This window comes from Mycteria americana, chromosome 1 (genome assembly GCF_035582795.1).
Source record: "Mycteria americana isolate JAX WOST 10 ecotype Jacksonville Zoo and Gardens chromosome 1, USCA_MyAme_1.0, whole genome shotgun sequence".
In the NCBI taxonomy this organism is placed as follows: Eukaryota; Metazoa; Chordata; class Aves; order Ciconiiformes; family Ciconiidae; genus Mycteria; species Mycteria americana.
Genome location: NC_134365.1, coordinates 8060197 through 8076465, shown reverse-complemented (window position 1 = coordinate 8076465; position 16269 = coordinate 8060197). Strand labels below are relative to the sequence as shown.

The 16269-nt window shown below is 45.4% G+C and overlaps 1 protein-coding gene across 5 annotated transcripts in view; it reads left to right on the top strand.

Annotated features, from left to right (window-relative positions):
- Positions 1 to 16269, top strand: part of FRMD4A (FERM domain containing 4A) — a 211694-nt gene that overhangs the window by 114503 nt on the left and 80922 nt on the right. For all 5 annotated transcript variants that reach the window (XM_075526407.1, XM_075526317.1, XM_075526495.1 and 2 more), the window contains exons 4-5: positions 1677 to 1769; positions 15974 to 16058. In XM_075526407.1, coding sequence (XP_075382522.1) covers positions 1677 to 1769; positions 15974 to 16058 — 178 coding nt within the window. The remainder of the gene's footprint in view (positions 1 to 1676; positions 1770 to 15973; positions 16059 to 16269) is intronic.

The window sequence follows — 16269 nt, the reverse complement described above, 5'->3', positions numbered from 1 at the left end:
TGCAAAATAGATGCAAAGGCTGCTTAAACTGAACGCCTGTCTTCTATATGGCAAAATTTGAGGTGAGATAGCTTCTTAATAAATGTCTGATCCTGAACCCACTGAAGTGATGACTGGAGCTCAGAAGTAATTTTGAATCCCTTAGTGCAAAGCAGCGTGCTACGCTGAGGTGAGCATGCATATATCCCAGCTGGTCTCCAGGGCAGCCCGGAGCTGCCTGGGCTTGAAGGTCCCTGAGCTTCCCGTCCTCTTCTACATCTACGTAACCCAGGGCAGCTGTACAGAAATTCAAATTGAACCCAGGTGATTCAGAGCCTCCTGGAAGTGCTACTTTCCCCTTTATTTATTTTTCTAGAAAAGATGGAGTGGGGGAGCTACAAATCTGGTTAAATTGCTAAATAGATGCTGCTGCTTACTTTCCAAAGGGGCTTCTCAGTTGCCCGAAGTTGCTAAGGAGTAACGGGCAGACCCTTGTGAAAGCTGAGTGTGTTTGCTGACAGTGTACATTGCTAAGGCTTGTGGCAACCCTAGAAGTTAATTTAACGCTTTTTTTTAAACCAAGCCTTTTTTTTCCTTTTTTTTTTTCATTTTCAGTGGAATGAAGAATTATTCTTGAGGATTAGCATGAGCTGACGAATAGGCACTGGAATAGAGCTCAGGACATCTGAGTTCTATTTCCTGCTTTATTTGCTGCAAGATTCTCCCCAAAATCACTTCAATTCTCTCTCCCCTTGCTTGTCTAGACAGCAGAGTGCTGAAGTCAAGAGCTGCCTCTCCCTCTGGGTGAAATCTGGTCTGACTGAAATCAATAGCAAAACGCTCACAGGATGCAGCCCTAGCATCACTGAAGGCAATGGCAAAATTCCCACCGACTTCAGTGGGGCCTGAATTTTACCCTATGTATTTCCACAGTGCCTAATTTAATGGGGCCTTTATCTCAGCTGGGGAGTGAGATGCCCCTGTAATACAAATAATGGTATTTATAAAATACCTCTCACGCACACACAGCACTCTACAATGTGGGGAACGTGACAAAGAACAGAGCTCCTGCCCAGGAAAGCTTCCAGCAGCAAGGCACGAATGGATAAATTATAGGAGAAAATAATAGCGACAGGTACCATCTAGGCAAAAGAAAAGCAGCATGTGGTAATTGGAGCTGGAACGCTTCATGGAGCAGCTGTTTTTCAGGAGCTCTCTGAAGGAGGAAAAACGAAGGCTGGGCAAACCTAGAGAGGCTATTGCAGGCATGCGGGTGGTAAATAAACTGTCTGAGGCTCTAGAGTCAGGTTTAGCCTTGAGTGAAATATTGTAGGCATTGTGGAAACACTTAACAATAAGGATTTCTAATGAAAATCTTGACAGACTTCTAATGATACGACTGCTCCAGGGGGTTGTAATAAAAAGGTGAAGCTCATAACATTTTGGGCCGTCCTGCCTGCTCGGTGCTGCCAGCTTTCACCCTGACAGATTGAACTTTAGCAGTTCGATTCCCAGACTGAAATGTTGCCAGGATGATATCGCCTCCGCTCCTCAAACATTTACTGTGTGTTTTTCAAATATCATGCAATAGCCGAGGGCAAATAGCATGCGCTTCAGTTCATCTTTTGTAACACCTCAGACCTCATTGCGAGAAACCTCTTCGGTGCTGGGCTCAAAACTGTCTCTTCTCTTGCCAGGGGACACTTAAACTGGCTTCAGCTGGACCGCCGGGTGCTGGAACATGACTTCCCCAAAAAGTCAGGACCGGTTGTTTTGTACTTTTGTGTCAGGTAAGTGCGTGATGGCAAGCCCTTCCCATGGGACAACCTGTTCCCTAGAGGCCAGGAAATGAGGCTGTCGGTTTCTCACACTGTAGAAACACCTGTGGACAAACAAACACTTTTACAGAGGTTTCTTTTGAGCTCTTTGGCTTTGAAAACTGTTCTCACACAAGTGTAAATAAGCAGTAGCCACACTAACACCCATAGCTGCCCACAGAGAAACCTTGTATGAGGGCAAGATCAGACAGTATATCTTTACTTTTTTATTTGTGGGTTTTGAACTCCTGGAAAGTCCAAGCTGGGTAGGGCTGTAGAACAAAGACCTCTTTCTGCCAGGATAACCAACCTGAGCCAGCCACCTGGAGGGAAAACACTCGCTTCCTCGCCAGCGAGCCATCCGTTTCCTCTGGATTGTGCCCAGGGTGTGCATTATGTCAAGGACCAAATTAATCCTGGTATAGCTCTGTCATATTTGCCTTCTGGACTCAACCACGTAATGGTATAATGAATTAGCCGCAAATAGCAAATGATGGCATTTTATGGCAACCAGTTGGCTTCTACATGGGCATAGAGCATACTCATAGACTGGACTGGACCAGACTAGAAAGGTTGTAATGAAGGTTATGGTAGTTTGGGAGAATTTCTCTTCATCTAGGAATTTTGCAAGGAACTGTTAATGGTTGGAAGGCACTAGAAGCTGCCGGTGCTCTTGTGTACACAGCGTCTCTGCCTCCAAGGGAGATATTTTCTGAAGAGACAAATTTGCTCTTGCAGCTTTAAAACACCCAGAGAGAGGCTGGGGGTTGGGATGGCATATGTACAAAATTAAGTTGAGGGTTTTGACTTACTTTTAATGGATAGCTCATGTCTAGAACTAGCCAGTGCAGTGTTACTGTGTCTTTTTCTGTTAGCCTTTCCACTCCAGTGTTATATTACATCTGACACCACTCTCATTCATTCCATAGCACCCACAAGAAATGAAGACCTACTTTTGAGTTTCTTCCCCTGAGTGAAGCTTTTTTCCCCTGCATAGTGATTGTCATTCATTTAACTTCAATTACAAGGGAGGCTTCTCAAGAGAAGAGAAACTTTGTTCTGTTATGTCCCCATATTTAGTGGTGGATACATCTTAGGACAAATCAAGGCTGCACCAAGTCCCATGACTCCAGAACTGGCCTGCTGTCTCTCCCAAGAGAAGAGCTTAGTCTACATTTTAGGTGCTTCAAACCATAAGGGTAGATCCAGAGCTGAACATTTCCAGTGTATGCAATCCAGATCCACCTGTGCTTAGAACTACACAAAACTGTTGGTGCTCTTCTGCAAAAGTGTTAGACTTTTAGACAAATTAAAAAAAAAAAAAAAAAAAAAAAAAAAACAACCAAAGTCATTAAGAACATACCAGCTCTGTTATCAAGCATCTTGCCTAGGGGCCAAATCAAGGAGTCTGTGCTAGGGCAGGGATCCCACAGAAAGCAGATTTTAGGAGTGGAACTGATAAATGTGTAAAAGCCAGTGCTACTGTGCCACTCTCATATTCATTTCAAAGACCACTCAACGAGCATAAATATTGCCATCTGTATTGTTTTATGAAAGTTGGCAGCACAGCAGAGACGAGTCATTCTAGCCGGACCTTAGCCAAGAGACATCTTAGGACTATGGATCCATACATCAGTTAGTAAATGAATGACCTCTCCTGCTCTGGAATCATAATCCATAGGGGAAATCCTTAGGGGAAAAGTCAGCATTCAGTGTCTGAAAAGGGAGTGTGTGAAAACCAAACTGACTATGGGCTTGTACCCTTTTTTGTGGTAGTAATGAGTACATTGTCACACTGAGTTACGATTTGAAATGGACTGGAAGGCCAGGTGCCTCAAGAGTTAGGAATGGGCATTAATTTACCATGGCTTTTCTACTGGTTTTCTTCCCCTGTGGATGTCAGACGCTGGCAAGAAGTTGAAAAATTTTCCCAGCGCTCAAAGAGTTCTCATGTCCATCCCCAAATCTGATCTGAGCAGAAGGCAATTGAAGAAGAAGTCGACTCCAGCCAGCTGGCTGAAGTTGGAAAGGCCCCATGTATCTGTTACCAGCGGTTTCAGTTCGGGCTTGGGAACTAAAGCAAGGGCTGAAGGAATGGTTGTGAAGAGACCCACCCATAGACAAGGTTGTATTTTGAATATCTGGGGGTGCACAGCGGCTTGCAGAGCCATCCATACCATAAACAGAATGCTCCCTCTCCCCTGCTGCCATGAGGTGGAAAGCAGAGATAACTAATGCTGTACCATACCTAATTACAAATGTGTTAATTTTTAAGGGACTGGGTACCCATGACACCTACTATATCCTTGGTAAAGGTTTGCCTGTGTTTACAGATACCTTTCTTGCATTACCTCTCCCAAGCACTGCAGCTGAAAAAGCTTAGGTTGGTGCTGGGGGTCCTAATTGGGGGGATAGTAATACAAGTAACTGGATGTGCCAGGTGTTCATTACAGAGAAATCTGTTTACTGTATCAGGATTTAGTAATCATGTGGGGTTTTCACTCTAGTCGAAGTAAATGTACAATTCAACCACACTGGGTAACTACTGAAGACATGAAGCTTCAGGCAAGAACAGTAAATTGTAGTTTGTGAATTTTCGCCTTTTATGTGACCGTCAAATTGTTTTTACCCTTAACATGCCTGCAGCAATGTTGATGGGCAGCATGCCCACCAAAGATGCCGTAGTTTTTAGATTACTCTGAAAGTACATTTAAAGGAAGCATGCCTTTTTAAGCAAAGGCTTCTTGGAAGAACCATGCTGAAAATAGGAAGTTTCACAAGCTTTGCAGCGTGAAATTCTCCTCCCTTATTTAAATCTCTGCAGTACTGTTGAAGCTTCGTCTTTCGACACACATTTCCTTGGGGTTTGACATTGTTGAACATTGATGTCCAGCATCTTTACTCTCTTCTGTAATCAAAGACCAAAAATTTCACAGCACTGTGTCAAAGGAGGATTTTATAAGGATGTTCTTAGCATTAGTTCAGAAGAAATTGCTTCTGCCCTTGTACACTTGCACAGCCAACCAAAGCCTCTCTGTCTTCAGGTTGTCATCTAGTGCTTCTCTGGATGCTTTCCACTGAGAACAACATAGGAATCTAGGAAGCGATCAGAACTGCTTGGGCAGCTGTGAACTGCCCCATGGCTATTTTGTGCAATATTATTTTATGAGACTCTGCTAATATCCGTTTATATAGCTTTAAAGCCATACATGAAAGCAAGAGGGAGTGCCATGTGTCTTGCAGGGGAGGTGGGATGTCTGGCAACAGGATGGAAGTGATATTAGTTCTCATCTTAGAATTAGCTTCCCCGGGTGGCTTTCTAAAGCCCTGGTCGCTTGGTTGTTGGTGAAACTCGTTCCCTGCCTCAGAGGGTTTACAGTGCAGATAAACCAAGTCAGATGAGAGTCACAGCTAAAGTCCAGGAGAAGCAAAGGATGGGGATGAAGGAAGGAGGGATTGCTTGACTAGTTGATTTTACAGAGGTGTTTTGAGACCGGAAGAGGACAGTGAAATTGTACCTCACAACATGAGCTGCATGGCAACGGGCAGGAATCTAAGTAAGGTGTGGAGACCCAGGCAGCAAGGAGGTGAGAGGAAAACAGAGCTAGCAGGGGTTCAGATAAAGGTTGTTATCTTTTTGGCAAGGAAGGAAGCATTTTGCTCTGACTCACACAGGCAGGAGAAGGAAGGCAAAGTTATTCCCTTTGTGTAAATCTTTGAGTTGAGAGAGGACCAGAGCATAGGCATGCTGTTTGTTCATGGAAAGCAAAGCTGGCCAGGCTTTGCAGTGAATTCTCATCCTCAAACAATGGCCTTGTGGGATTAGCAATCCTTAGCTAGGGAACCACCAGCATGGGTCTGATCTCTTTATCTTCTGGATGTTTGTCATGCTGTTAATTTATATGAACAAGCTCAGCAAATAAAATTCACTTCACTGGTGGATCTTTTCCCAGGAATGAATATATGTGTTCTCAGGCTAGTTCCACCAGCTAAACAGTGACACCTCACTGCAGAAGTCGTCACGCTAAATCAGAACATCTCTCACGTGGAAAGGCTTTTCTTTCAGAAAGGCATGGAAAAAAATGTGAAATAAATCCTCAATACTCAAATATACTGTGGGGCAGAGTTTGTATCTATGGCCCGGCAGTATTCCCACAAAGGAATGCCTGGGTCCAGCAACGTCTGGCATGTGTTCACACATGCTGCCTAGGCTGAAGTCAGCATGGGAGCCACGGAGGCTCAGAACTCTCAATATTGAGGCCAGACATTTTGCCAGGTTACCACAGTTACTACAGAACAAAGTGGCCTTAAATAAGAGACCAGCACTGAAACTCAGAGTGCAAAGCTCATGCGTATTGTTGCTTCCTTTAACCTGAAGGAACGTAGCTCTGTGTGCACCGGCGGTGGTCCAGGTCCAAGGCAGGTGGGACGATGTCTGAGATGGGAGTCACCACACCAAACCTGAGATGTTTACATGGTAGATGGCCCTGAGTCAGGGCTAATTAGCACAGCCTCCCTGTATAACCACTGGAAAGAAATAGGCACTTTTCAGGAACAATTCATCCACCTTATTTAGATGACTGCTTTGGAATTCAGTAAGTTGCAGTATAAAATACCTATGCCTCTTCTCTGACCTCAGACCCCTGCTCAGACGTAGGCATCTACATTGTAGCTACCACTTTTCACCTGACGAATCCTCTCTGTGTGCATTAAGGGCAGCCTATAAATTCAGATTATTATTTCAAACAGGGTTGGCGCAGCGAGAGTTGAGGAGGCACTTCCCATCTACAAGGCTTTGCCTGACTGCCTGAATGGAATTGGACCAGATTTCAGCTGCTAATGAGGCCTCAGGCTATTTTAGTTTTTCAGCCTTCCTTTATATCCAGTCTTTAAAGCTGTATTCCATTAGAAAAGGACTAATGTTAAAAATAAAAGGACCAGGAGTCCATTTGGAAACAGTTGACCCTGGAAGAAAGGGAGACAGTTGTTGCTAATATGGATTGTTTGTAGGGCTAGATGGACCTTACAGCTTGGTGCTGAAATACATTGCCGCCTCCCACATTGGCCAGAAGACACGTATGGGGTGCAGGTTCATGGCACGCTGCTCCCAACTTGCCCGACTCACTCACATGGTGATCCCAGCACACCATGGTTGTGTGTGCCATTCATTTCCACTCAGCTTTGCATCCCTCCAAGAAATTAGATTAGGGGGTGGTGATGACAGCAGCCTGCTGTGGCAGGAAGAGTGGAATAGAACCACACTAAATTAACCAGAGCAATTTATTTGTCTCACATGTAATGGGCTGTGTTTCTCCATCCACAGTTTTCCCCACCAGAGAGGGGTATGTGGTGCTCCACCGCTTTGCTACAGGCAGGGAATGAAGGGGGTGGACAAGCTGCAGTGGCTTCTGAGTACATCCCTGAGCAAGGTGGGTGGGATGAGGGAAAGCCAGTGGGAAGATGATGCCAAGGTGAGGGAAGAGAGATGGTAGCAGAAGTATCCTTCCCTCACATCACCAGCTAGTGTTGCTCCCCACCGAGGAGGGAGAAGGAGCAGCCCTCTCTCTGCCCCATGGTGAGAGACAGGGGTTTACAGGAACTGGGGAGAGAGGCACAAGGACATTATCAAATACATCAATTTTGCAGCCAGGGGAGAGGGAGAGAAGTGGCAGAGTTTGCTTTCACCCATGAATATGTTTCATCTCACCTGCTAGCACCCAGGAGAAGATGCAGGGGAAAAATCATATATACACAAATTGCTCTGCTCCTCCGCTCTTCCCTGGTCAGCTGCAGACCCCTCTACAAGGGGAGCTGCAAGGAGGGTGGTGCTGGACCTCACTTTGCCATGGACCCCACTTTGCCATGGAGCTTAATCATCCCAGAAGAGTTCAGGGAACTGCCCTGAGATGTTTCAGCACCTTGGGGTGCTCCATTCTCATCCTCGTGGCTAGCCATCTCTGAGCTCCCTCCAGCTGTGCTGTCTCCCTCACCCACTCTCACTACCAGCACTGAGCTGGTAACTCCCTGCACCAAGCTCCCAGGCAGTTTATGCTACATATAAGGGAGACAAAGAGACATCTCCTGCTCACATTATATCTCTACAGCTCCATGCGCTGCTGGGATGCTGTAGAAACAATAGCAAAAATCAGAGTTTAAACCCGCATAATGAACCCAGCCCAACCAAGCCACTTTCAGGGGTTGCCGTGAGCTGCACTGTCTATGAAGTCTGGCAAAGCTGTGCCATAACCCAGATCTCTTTGTGTCTCAGCATGTGTTTTGCTGGTTGGTGTGCATCAGCTGTGTGTACGCTAAGGGGGAAGATCTCAAAAGCCAGCAGCCCTGCAAACCCCCTCCTCCCACCCGGCCACGGTGTATAAATACAGCCGCTCAGACCTTGTTTGTGCTGGAAGACAAGGCTCCCTGCAGACAATTTATTGCAGCCTTCTCAGGGTGGCCCCCTGCTCTGTTCACCAGGGGGAAGGTGTAATAAATTGCCTGCGGGGAGGCTTTGCTCCTCCGAGTCTCTTTAAAGATATGAGAAACTTCTGTCCAGTCGGAAGATTTACTTGTGTGAAAACTGACCTTTGCTTGAGGAAGGGAACTAATGGGACTCTGCTACTTAGCACACAGCTCTGAGCTAAGCCATCCATTACACACACATCTTAATAGCAGTCTGGCTCTTGAGTCCCATAACATCATTTCTGTTTTCTGCTTAACTGGGAATATATTTGTATAAGTGAGCTGTGTTTAGAGAAGGGGATATGTTGTTTTTTCTTTCCATCCAGCCACCTGAGGGGGAAGAAAAAGCAACATTCTAAAAATTGGTTGTTTTGAGCCACATTTTGAATGTGTTGATGCTGGCAGCATTGTCTTGTCTAATTTTGGGAAGCATTTCTACAGCATGATAGGTACTATGCAGAAATGATGGATGCTGTCAGTGTAGGACTTATACCCAATTTGGATCAAGCAGCAATAGCTATGTCAATGCCTACACACAGATTCTCTGACTGGGTCAAAGTCATGCAGACATTGTTTCCATTTTCATTGCAATTTCTGCATTTATACCTTACACCAGTGGGTGTGATTTGCTGTCATCAGTGAAGCCAGCAGAAAGGTCTGCTATGAGGGGTCCCATCACCGTGGCATTGAACAAAGGGGTAGAGCCAGTGAGTAAGTAAACCCCGTGCCAGTTTTCACAGCCAAATCATACCTTTGTGTGCTGCTGACAGCACGGTGGAATGGCTGGAGGGATTTCTGTTCCTCAAATGGTTCAAGATCCTCAGATGAAAGATGCTTTACAAATACTGAGGGATGGTGTTATGCAAGACAGTGCACCCAGTGAGTTACCTCTAATAGCCAAGATGTCACTCTTGGTAAGGATCAAAGAGCAGGAAAGAGCTGGGCTGGAGCTCAGGACAGTGTGGGGAAATTCCCCTCATGACTGAGGGAGAGGAGGGGAGGAAGGCTGTGGTCCAGTCACTGCTCTTGCCTCACACTTGGGACAGATAACCACATCACTCCAAGCCAAGAGGAGGTGAAAGAGCCTTTTTGTACAAAGCTGGGCTTCTCTTGCAAGCTAGGCTCCACAGGACATTTCAGGGGTGGAGCGATTTGCAGAATATATTGAGCTGGCTGCTGCTTTCATGGCTTGGTCAGGCCTGATACCCCTCCTGGTGAGAGGGCAGAGGCCTCACTGTACTGAGGTCAGTGCCTTTCCACGTGATGCTTCATGCTATAACCAAACAACAGGGAGGAATGTGCCTGCATTACCGGCTTGATTCCTTTCCTTCTCTATGTTGATACTGGAGCACTTTGTGGCTTGCAAAGACTCCCAGGATGTCCAGCCTGGAAGAGAGGAAGAGAGCTGGTCTCTATATATTCCAAAGCAGATCCCTTAGCATTTTGTACATGGAGAAGATGAGGCATAGGAATGAGCAAATATCCCCAAAACACATGGTTTTCCAGGAGTTCAGTGGGCCAGCCTCTTACAAACACTGAGAAAAACGGATGGGCAGTGGGTAAAGGTGCAATCAGCTTCATAGTAAAGTACAGCTGGTGGGAAGGAGAGAGGGAACAGGCTCCGGTTAAACAATATCCACAGCTTTTTTTTTTGTTAGCTGCAATTCCCTATATTCCTGGAATCACATTCACCTCCAATTTTGTGGCTTCCTTGCAATGACGTAAAAGTTGACATAGATCACTCTTGCTGTGTCCTGTCCCCTGCATACCAATCCCTGGCGCTGGGCAAGGGGTCTTGAGCATGGCCCAAGCAGAGGGGACCGGACATGGGATAAGAATCAAAATGAATACAGAAGGGGAGGTAAATGGAGCTTTTTAGCGCCTCTGATTTTCATTCTTGACTGATTACTTAACAGGCCAGCTATTTAGCATGACCATTGTCTGCTTTAAGTGTCAGCACATAAAAGTGCACACCCATGACTATTAGCAAACAGGGCTGAAACATAAAAGGAGCTCTGCAGCCTGAGCTACTCAGAATACTCATTTAGCACGAGACACTGGACATAATGACATCTGCATTTAAGTCCATTATATCGATGCATGTGATTTTTCTTCCCCTGGTTAGCAAATGGCCTCATATTTTTCAAATTATCCTCTGAGGTTTTAAATGACGTGGTGAGGGATAATGAGCCAGACCCCAGGGTGGATGAGGCAGAAAAGGGGTCTCCTCCTTTATCCATTGCTTTGTAATAATGAAATAAGAGGCAGTCCACTGAGCTCTGCTGACAGCCCTGTCCTGCATCCTAACCAGAATGGAGTCAGCCAGCTGGGAAGGACATGGGAGACACCTCTGCCCATTTCAATCCTTTCTCTCAGGTCTGAGTGTATTTCCCATCTAGGGCAGAAGGAAGCACTGGGGAAGATGACTGCACATCAAAACCAAATCCTTTTGCTTCATTCTGACTTCTTCCATGAAATCTGGTTTTACCCTTTATTTTCCTTTTTCATGGGAAAAATAATGTTTTCACCAGGGGAGAGAAGAGCCACTTGGATTGTTATTCTGTGACTTTTCCCCTTTCCTATTCTTAATAGGCTCAAGGGGATGTTTTGCCTCCCTGCATGGAAACAGTATCACAGGGCTGGAGGGAAAGTACCCCCCTTGCCAATACTAAGTCGCCAGCTCCTGCCCTTTGGAAAAGGCAGGAACTCACCCAAAAATCACTGCCACGCTGTTATCAGTCACAGTCACCTTGATCAGGAGCAAACATCCTCAGTGCCATCCTTGGCCTCCCCATCACTGCCTGGCACTGCTCACCTCTGTTTTGACTTTTGATTTTTCTTCACGGAAAGGGTTATCAAGCATTGGAACAGGCTGCCCAGGGAAGTGGTTGAGTCGCCATCCCTGGAGGTATTTAAAGGACGTTTGGATGAGGTCCTTAGGGACATGGTATAGTGGTGATCTTGGTAGTGTTAGGTTTACGGTTGGACTTGGTGATCTTAAAGGTCTTTTCAACCTATACGATTCTGTGATTCTGTGACTGGCCCTCTCGCACAGCACTGTACCAGCACGCCAGAGCCACACGCATTGGCACATCCCTCGCCCAGCTGCCTCCTGTGCCCCTGTGGCCACCCTACTGCCTTCCTCTGAAAGCAGCAAGACATCTGAGGAGTGAGGCTTGATAGGACAGTAACAAGAGAGTGCTTTGCTACGTCCTTGCCTGGTCTGGGCTCTCCAGATGGCAGAGGGACCCTTTGTCCTAGTCAGGGCTCCAGTTTCAATTACAGTTTTTCCTGGTAGGGGCACCCCTCAAGAAGATGCTGTTCCTCACTGAAACCAAGTGTTGAAACCTTTTTGAGGTCTTCCAAAGTCCTTTCAATGTTTTCTTTGAATTTTCTTGGAAGAAAACACCATGGCACCAGAATGGGAGTTTTGGAGTGTTTCTTTTTGTTGAAAAAATTGTTTTGTTGTTGGATAAAAGCCTTTTGGACCAGCTGTTTCCCACCAGAGCCAAACATCACAAGAACTAGGATGATATCACTGCCCCAGGACAGACCTACACCTGAAGTAGACAAGGTATCCATTTGCTGTGGTCATGCTTTGAAATATCATTGTGTTGAAGACCACAGTGAAATATGTTTATTGTTTGGCAGGTTCTGCTTGGAAATAAATGCATGGGCGTGTGATCTCAAATGCTATGACAGTACATTTGCACAGTCAGGAACATGATTGCTCAGAGCCTGGTCCCTGCTAGGTGATAGATGGCCAAGTTCAGGCTGACGGGATATGCCCAGACCTGTGTGTTAAAGGCAATGCTAAATATTTTTTATTTGACAGTTTCTTTTGGTGTGTGGAAATCAGGAGTGCTGCTCATTTTAGCTCTCACTGGCCACACAAGCACACCACCAGCTCAGGTGCTTTTGGAAGCCATTTCCCTGGTAGTCCAGAGGCCTCCTATCCCCACTGCAAGGACAAAGCACTAGTTATCAAGCACCTTCCCAACACTGCTGAATTTGCACATCTGCACACACTCAACTGGGTTCGCACATGAGGCCAGTGGCAGCGGCCAAGGTTCTCCATCTCCTGTAGGACCAGCAATCAAACTGGTGAATCCAATGCTCAGTCAGGCATTTCTCCCTGCTGCAAGTCAGAGGTGGGCATGTGTGTAATGCATGGGAGAAATTACAGTAGTGCCAGTTTCCCATCACTGAAGGATCAGGAGTTTCCACAGTTGCTTCTCACAGGCGCTGCTATACAAATGCCTGTGCTTGGCTGGTTACGATGGGAATTGCCATTCATCACGGCGTGAGGGGGCTTAATCTGTCTCAGAGCAAGTTGTCAGTTAACCAACACTTAATATAGAGCAATTTGATCAGTATGAGGCATGTCCTCGCAGCTAAAAAGCCTTAAATGTTTCAGATGCAGCAGCTTCTGAAGTCTTCCAAGATACTTTCTGCAGCACTCATTATTATTTTCCTGCCGCTGAGAGGGAGCAGCCAAGATAGGCACTTTGTGTTCATTACCCAGCGTAATATTCACTGGTCTCTTTAATTAATGCTTAGAAAATGTACTTGATGAATTATAAGTTACTGGGGGTGGGGAGGGACGGGGAACGTAGAAATAGATTAACATTGGCTGATCTTTTAAACTTTTTCAAAAATGATTTCCCTGGTTTTTACACTCACAAAGTCTTGTGGGGTGTTCCCCGTTCTTGCAGGCACCTAATTTCTCATAGCAACAGTCGCTGGCTATCAAGGAACTTCTTGTAGGAGCTGCTTGAGGCAAAGCTGTTTGTTGGCTGTATTGCAAGAGATGTAGATAGCAGAGCAGAGGTGTCGGACGCATTGAACTGCCTGTTTCTCTGTCCAGCCCATCCATTATTTCCTGGATATATCAGCTTCACAGCACACAGAGGAATGCTGCTCTCAGGGGAGTCCTCAACAGAAATCTGAGAATTGCCCCTTAAAACTGATGATCTTGAAACGTGCCGTAAGAAAGGGCTTATAAGCTTAACAGGCAAAACAGACAGAGGGGGGCAGAGGAAGGAGGAGTATTTTCTAAACAGCACAACAGCCCCAAGCAGCTAAATGATTTTCTGAAGGTCGTGAAGGAAACCTGTGTCCGAGTCAGGAATTTAACCCAGATTTTTTTGCTTGGTTCATTGCCTTAGCAGCTGGATGCTTCTTCCTGCCTCCTTAGTCACTGACACTGGTCACTGTGAAGTGCGGTTTCCTTCACCATATTTGGAAAAGGTGGTAACAGGAGGAGGTCTGACAGAGATTCACGATCAGTGCAAAAAAACTGTCTTCCCTCCCATTTCTGTTGTTGCAGCACCAGCTGTGAATTCAGGGGAGCCTGCTCCAGTTCGGGTTTTCTGAGCTTGCCACACAGAAAATCCCATAAGAGTTCTCTCTGCAAATCTGTTCTCTTTTAAGTAGCACCAATTTCCTGGTGCACATGCTTTGCATTGTCTGGGTTCATGTGTGAGAGCCAGTAGCTCCCCAGCACACTCTCCACTCTGGAGGTCACTTGAGAATTGGGTTTTCTTTGTGAAGATGAAGTATCATGTGCAGGCTCTGTGCTCCAAGAGACTCAATTTTGTACAGAAAATGATCTGTGTATGTGTCTATATGGAAGGCCTTGGGAAAGCTCCTTGCAGCGTTGAGAAATGCAATATTGCCCTCTAGTGATGATGAGGATGGTCTCGTTTGATCTGATGAAACAAAAAGCATTTTGGCTAACCTTCACTGGGATTCAAAAATAGAATAAATGTTCCCGTTTTCTTCTGACCCTGGAATTAAAGGTCCTACCGGACCTTTAATTGGAGAGAGCATTGGTAGTGGTGATAAGCAGAGGAGGTTCTTCAAGAATAATGGAATGTGTAAAATTACCATTTTTCTCCATGAATTTAGCAGATGGAAAGCCAGTTGCACTCAGACAGCAGATCTAGTAAGACAGTTCCTTTTTTAATGCAGCATCTTTTTTGCATTTCTAAAGCCAAGTATATTTTTATTTGCCAAAAAAAAAGAAGCAGTTTCAAGGACAGGAGGTGAAACCCACTGGAAACCAGAAAAAAAATTAAGGAAATGTTTAATTTTTGTGCTTCATGGTCCCTGCATTCAAATGTTTTTTTGATTTGGGTTTTATTTTTATTTCTCATTTGAACTCTTCTGGAGGGGGAAAAGGAGGGATACTAGCAGGAGCACTCCAGCAGATGAACAAGAAGAGCTCAAAATGTTTCTCCCACTCTAGTACATAAGTAGTTGGTTGTATCTGTCAGGAAATAAACTGTTTTGAAGGGTCTTCAGAAGACACTTAGGAGCACTACAAAGCTTTGACCTTTACCCCTAAGAAGGTTACATTTAAGGCCCTCGATTCTGCAAATAGCTCAACATGGACAATCCCTCCAGTGCTTGTGTGAAGCCGCAGGAGTGTCAGCAGGTCTCCCAGCTCCACTCCCAGACAGCAGGGTCAGGGAGTAAGGTTTCTCTGTGACTGGACCCCGCAGCTCAACCCAGATTTCTAAGGTATCTCATTTTTTTTAAGTTCCTGATGCAGACAGCATTTCCCTGGCACCTTCCCTATTCTAATTGCCTCTGACAATGCACGATAGTACTGGAATTTATGTAAGGAACATTGCTGCCACTGTACTGCAACTTAAACATCACTATAAAACAGGGTGGGCAGACATGTATTTTTTTTTTCCTTACTTAAAACACAAAGTAAATGCAAAATTACCCTTAATCATTCACTGAACCTATCCAGGCTTTCTCTGTTACTACAGGAACACACAACATACTTATATGTAATGAACAGTCATTAACTTTGATGGTATTCTGAGCTTTTTTTCCCCAAAAGGTCACAAGGCAGAATTAAGGGCTGGAGTCGATTCAAGCCAGTGGCAAAACTCTCATGGAGTTCACTGCCAAAGGATCAGACCTTCAAAGCAGGCAGGACATGGAGTACTGAATTGATTCATACATATCATGGGCTTTCGACATAATCGCAAATATTTGGGGTAATCGGCCAATGCGAGAGAGTGAGTTTTTCTAACACTGAGGGTTTGGGCTAGTCAGCTTTCTACTGAGTTCTGAGAAGTCATCTCAGCTCAAAAAAAAATGAGAATATTGGCATTCCCAGTCATCCCCAGCATCGCTACTCACAATACTGGTAAATTGTGCAAGGTCCTTAACTCTTGCTGGTTGCTTACTTTGCGACCTGCTATGTGCTAGCTGCTAAAATACATAAAGAAGCCTTTATAAAATTTGCCTTATGCAGAGCTGAATTGGACAGGGAAGGAACCCAGAAGGGGATTTCTGTCAGTGAACATTTTACAAGATGCAGGTCAACAGCACAGAAATGGGCAGGTTAGGTAAAGGAGTGAAGAAATGCCAAAACGTGATGGAGAATGAAGGGGAGTTTACAAGCAAACAGAATAAAGGATTATTTGAAGTCTAAAAATGAAACAAAGGATTATTTAGAAACAAAATCATCCACTTGATGATCCAGTTTCTTTGGTATGGCTGGGGTGGTGGTGACTGATCACGTCCTGGAGCATGCACAAGCCTCTCTCATCACCCCAGTCTGTCACAAGCAAAGAAACTTAATTTTTAGTATACTCATCATTACTCCATTGACCACATTTTTCATGTAATGAGTACATTTTCATGTTTTTCCCGAGTTCCCCCTTGTGTCTCACCTCTGTTGCTTTCCCTTTCAGGTTCTACATTGAAAGCATCTCCTATCTAAAGGACAATGCCACCATTGAGCTGTTTTTCTTGAATGCCAAGTCCTGCATCTACAAGGTAAGGACTTGGGGAGCTCTGGTGGCACTGGGGTGGGCTGTGACACCTGGGTCTGCATCCCCGACCCAAAATTTACATTGGTCATACCCAGACTTCGAGATATGACCTCCTCCTCCTCCTTTCCTCCCACCCTCCCTCACTCCTCTATCTCTAACCACCCTGGCCAGCTTCCCTGTTGGAGAGAGGTTCTGAGGTAAAACACCCCTGGAAG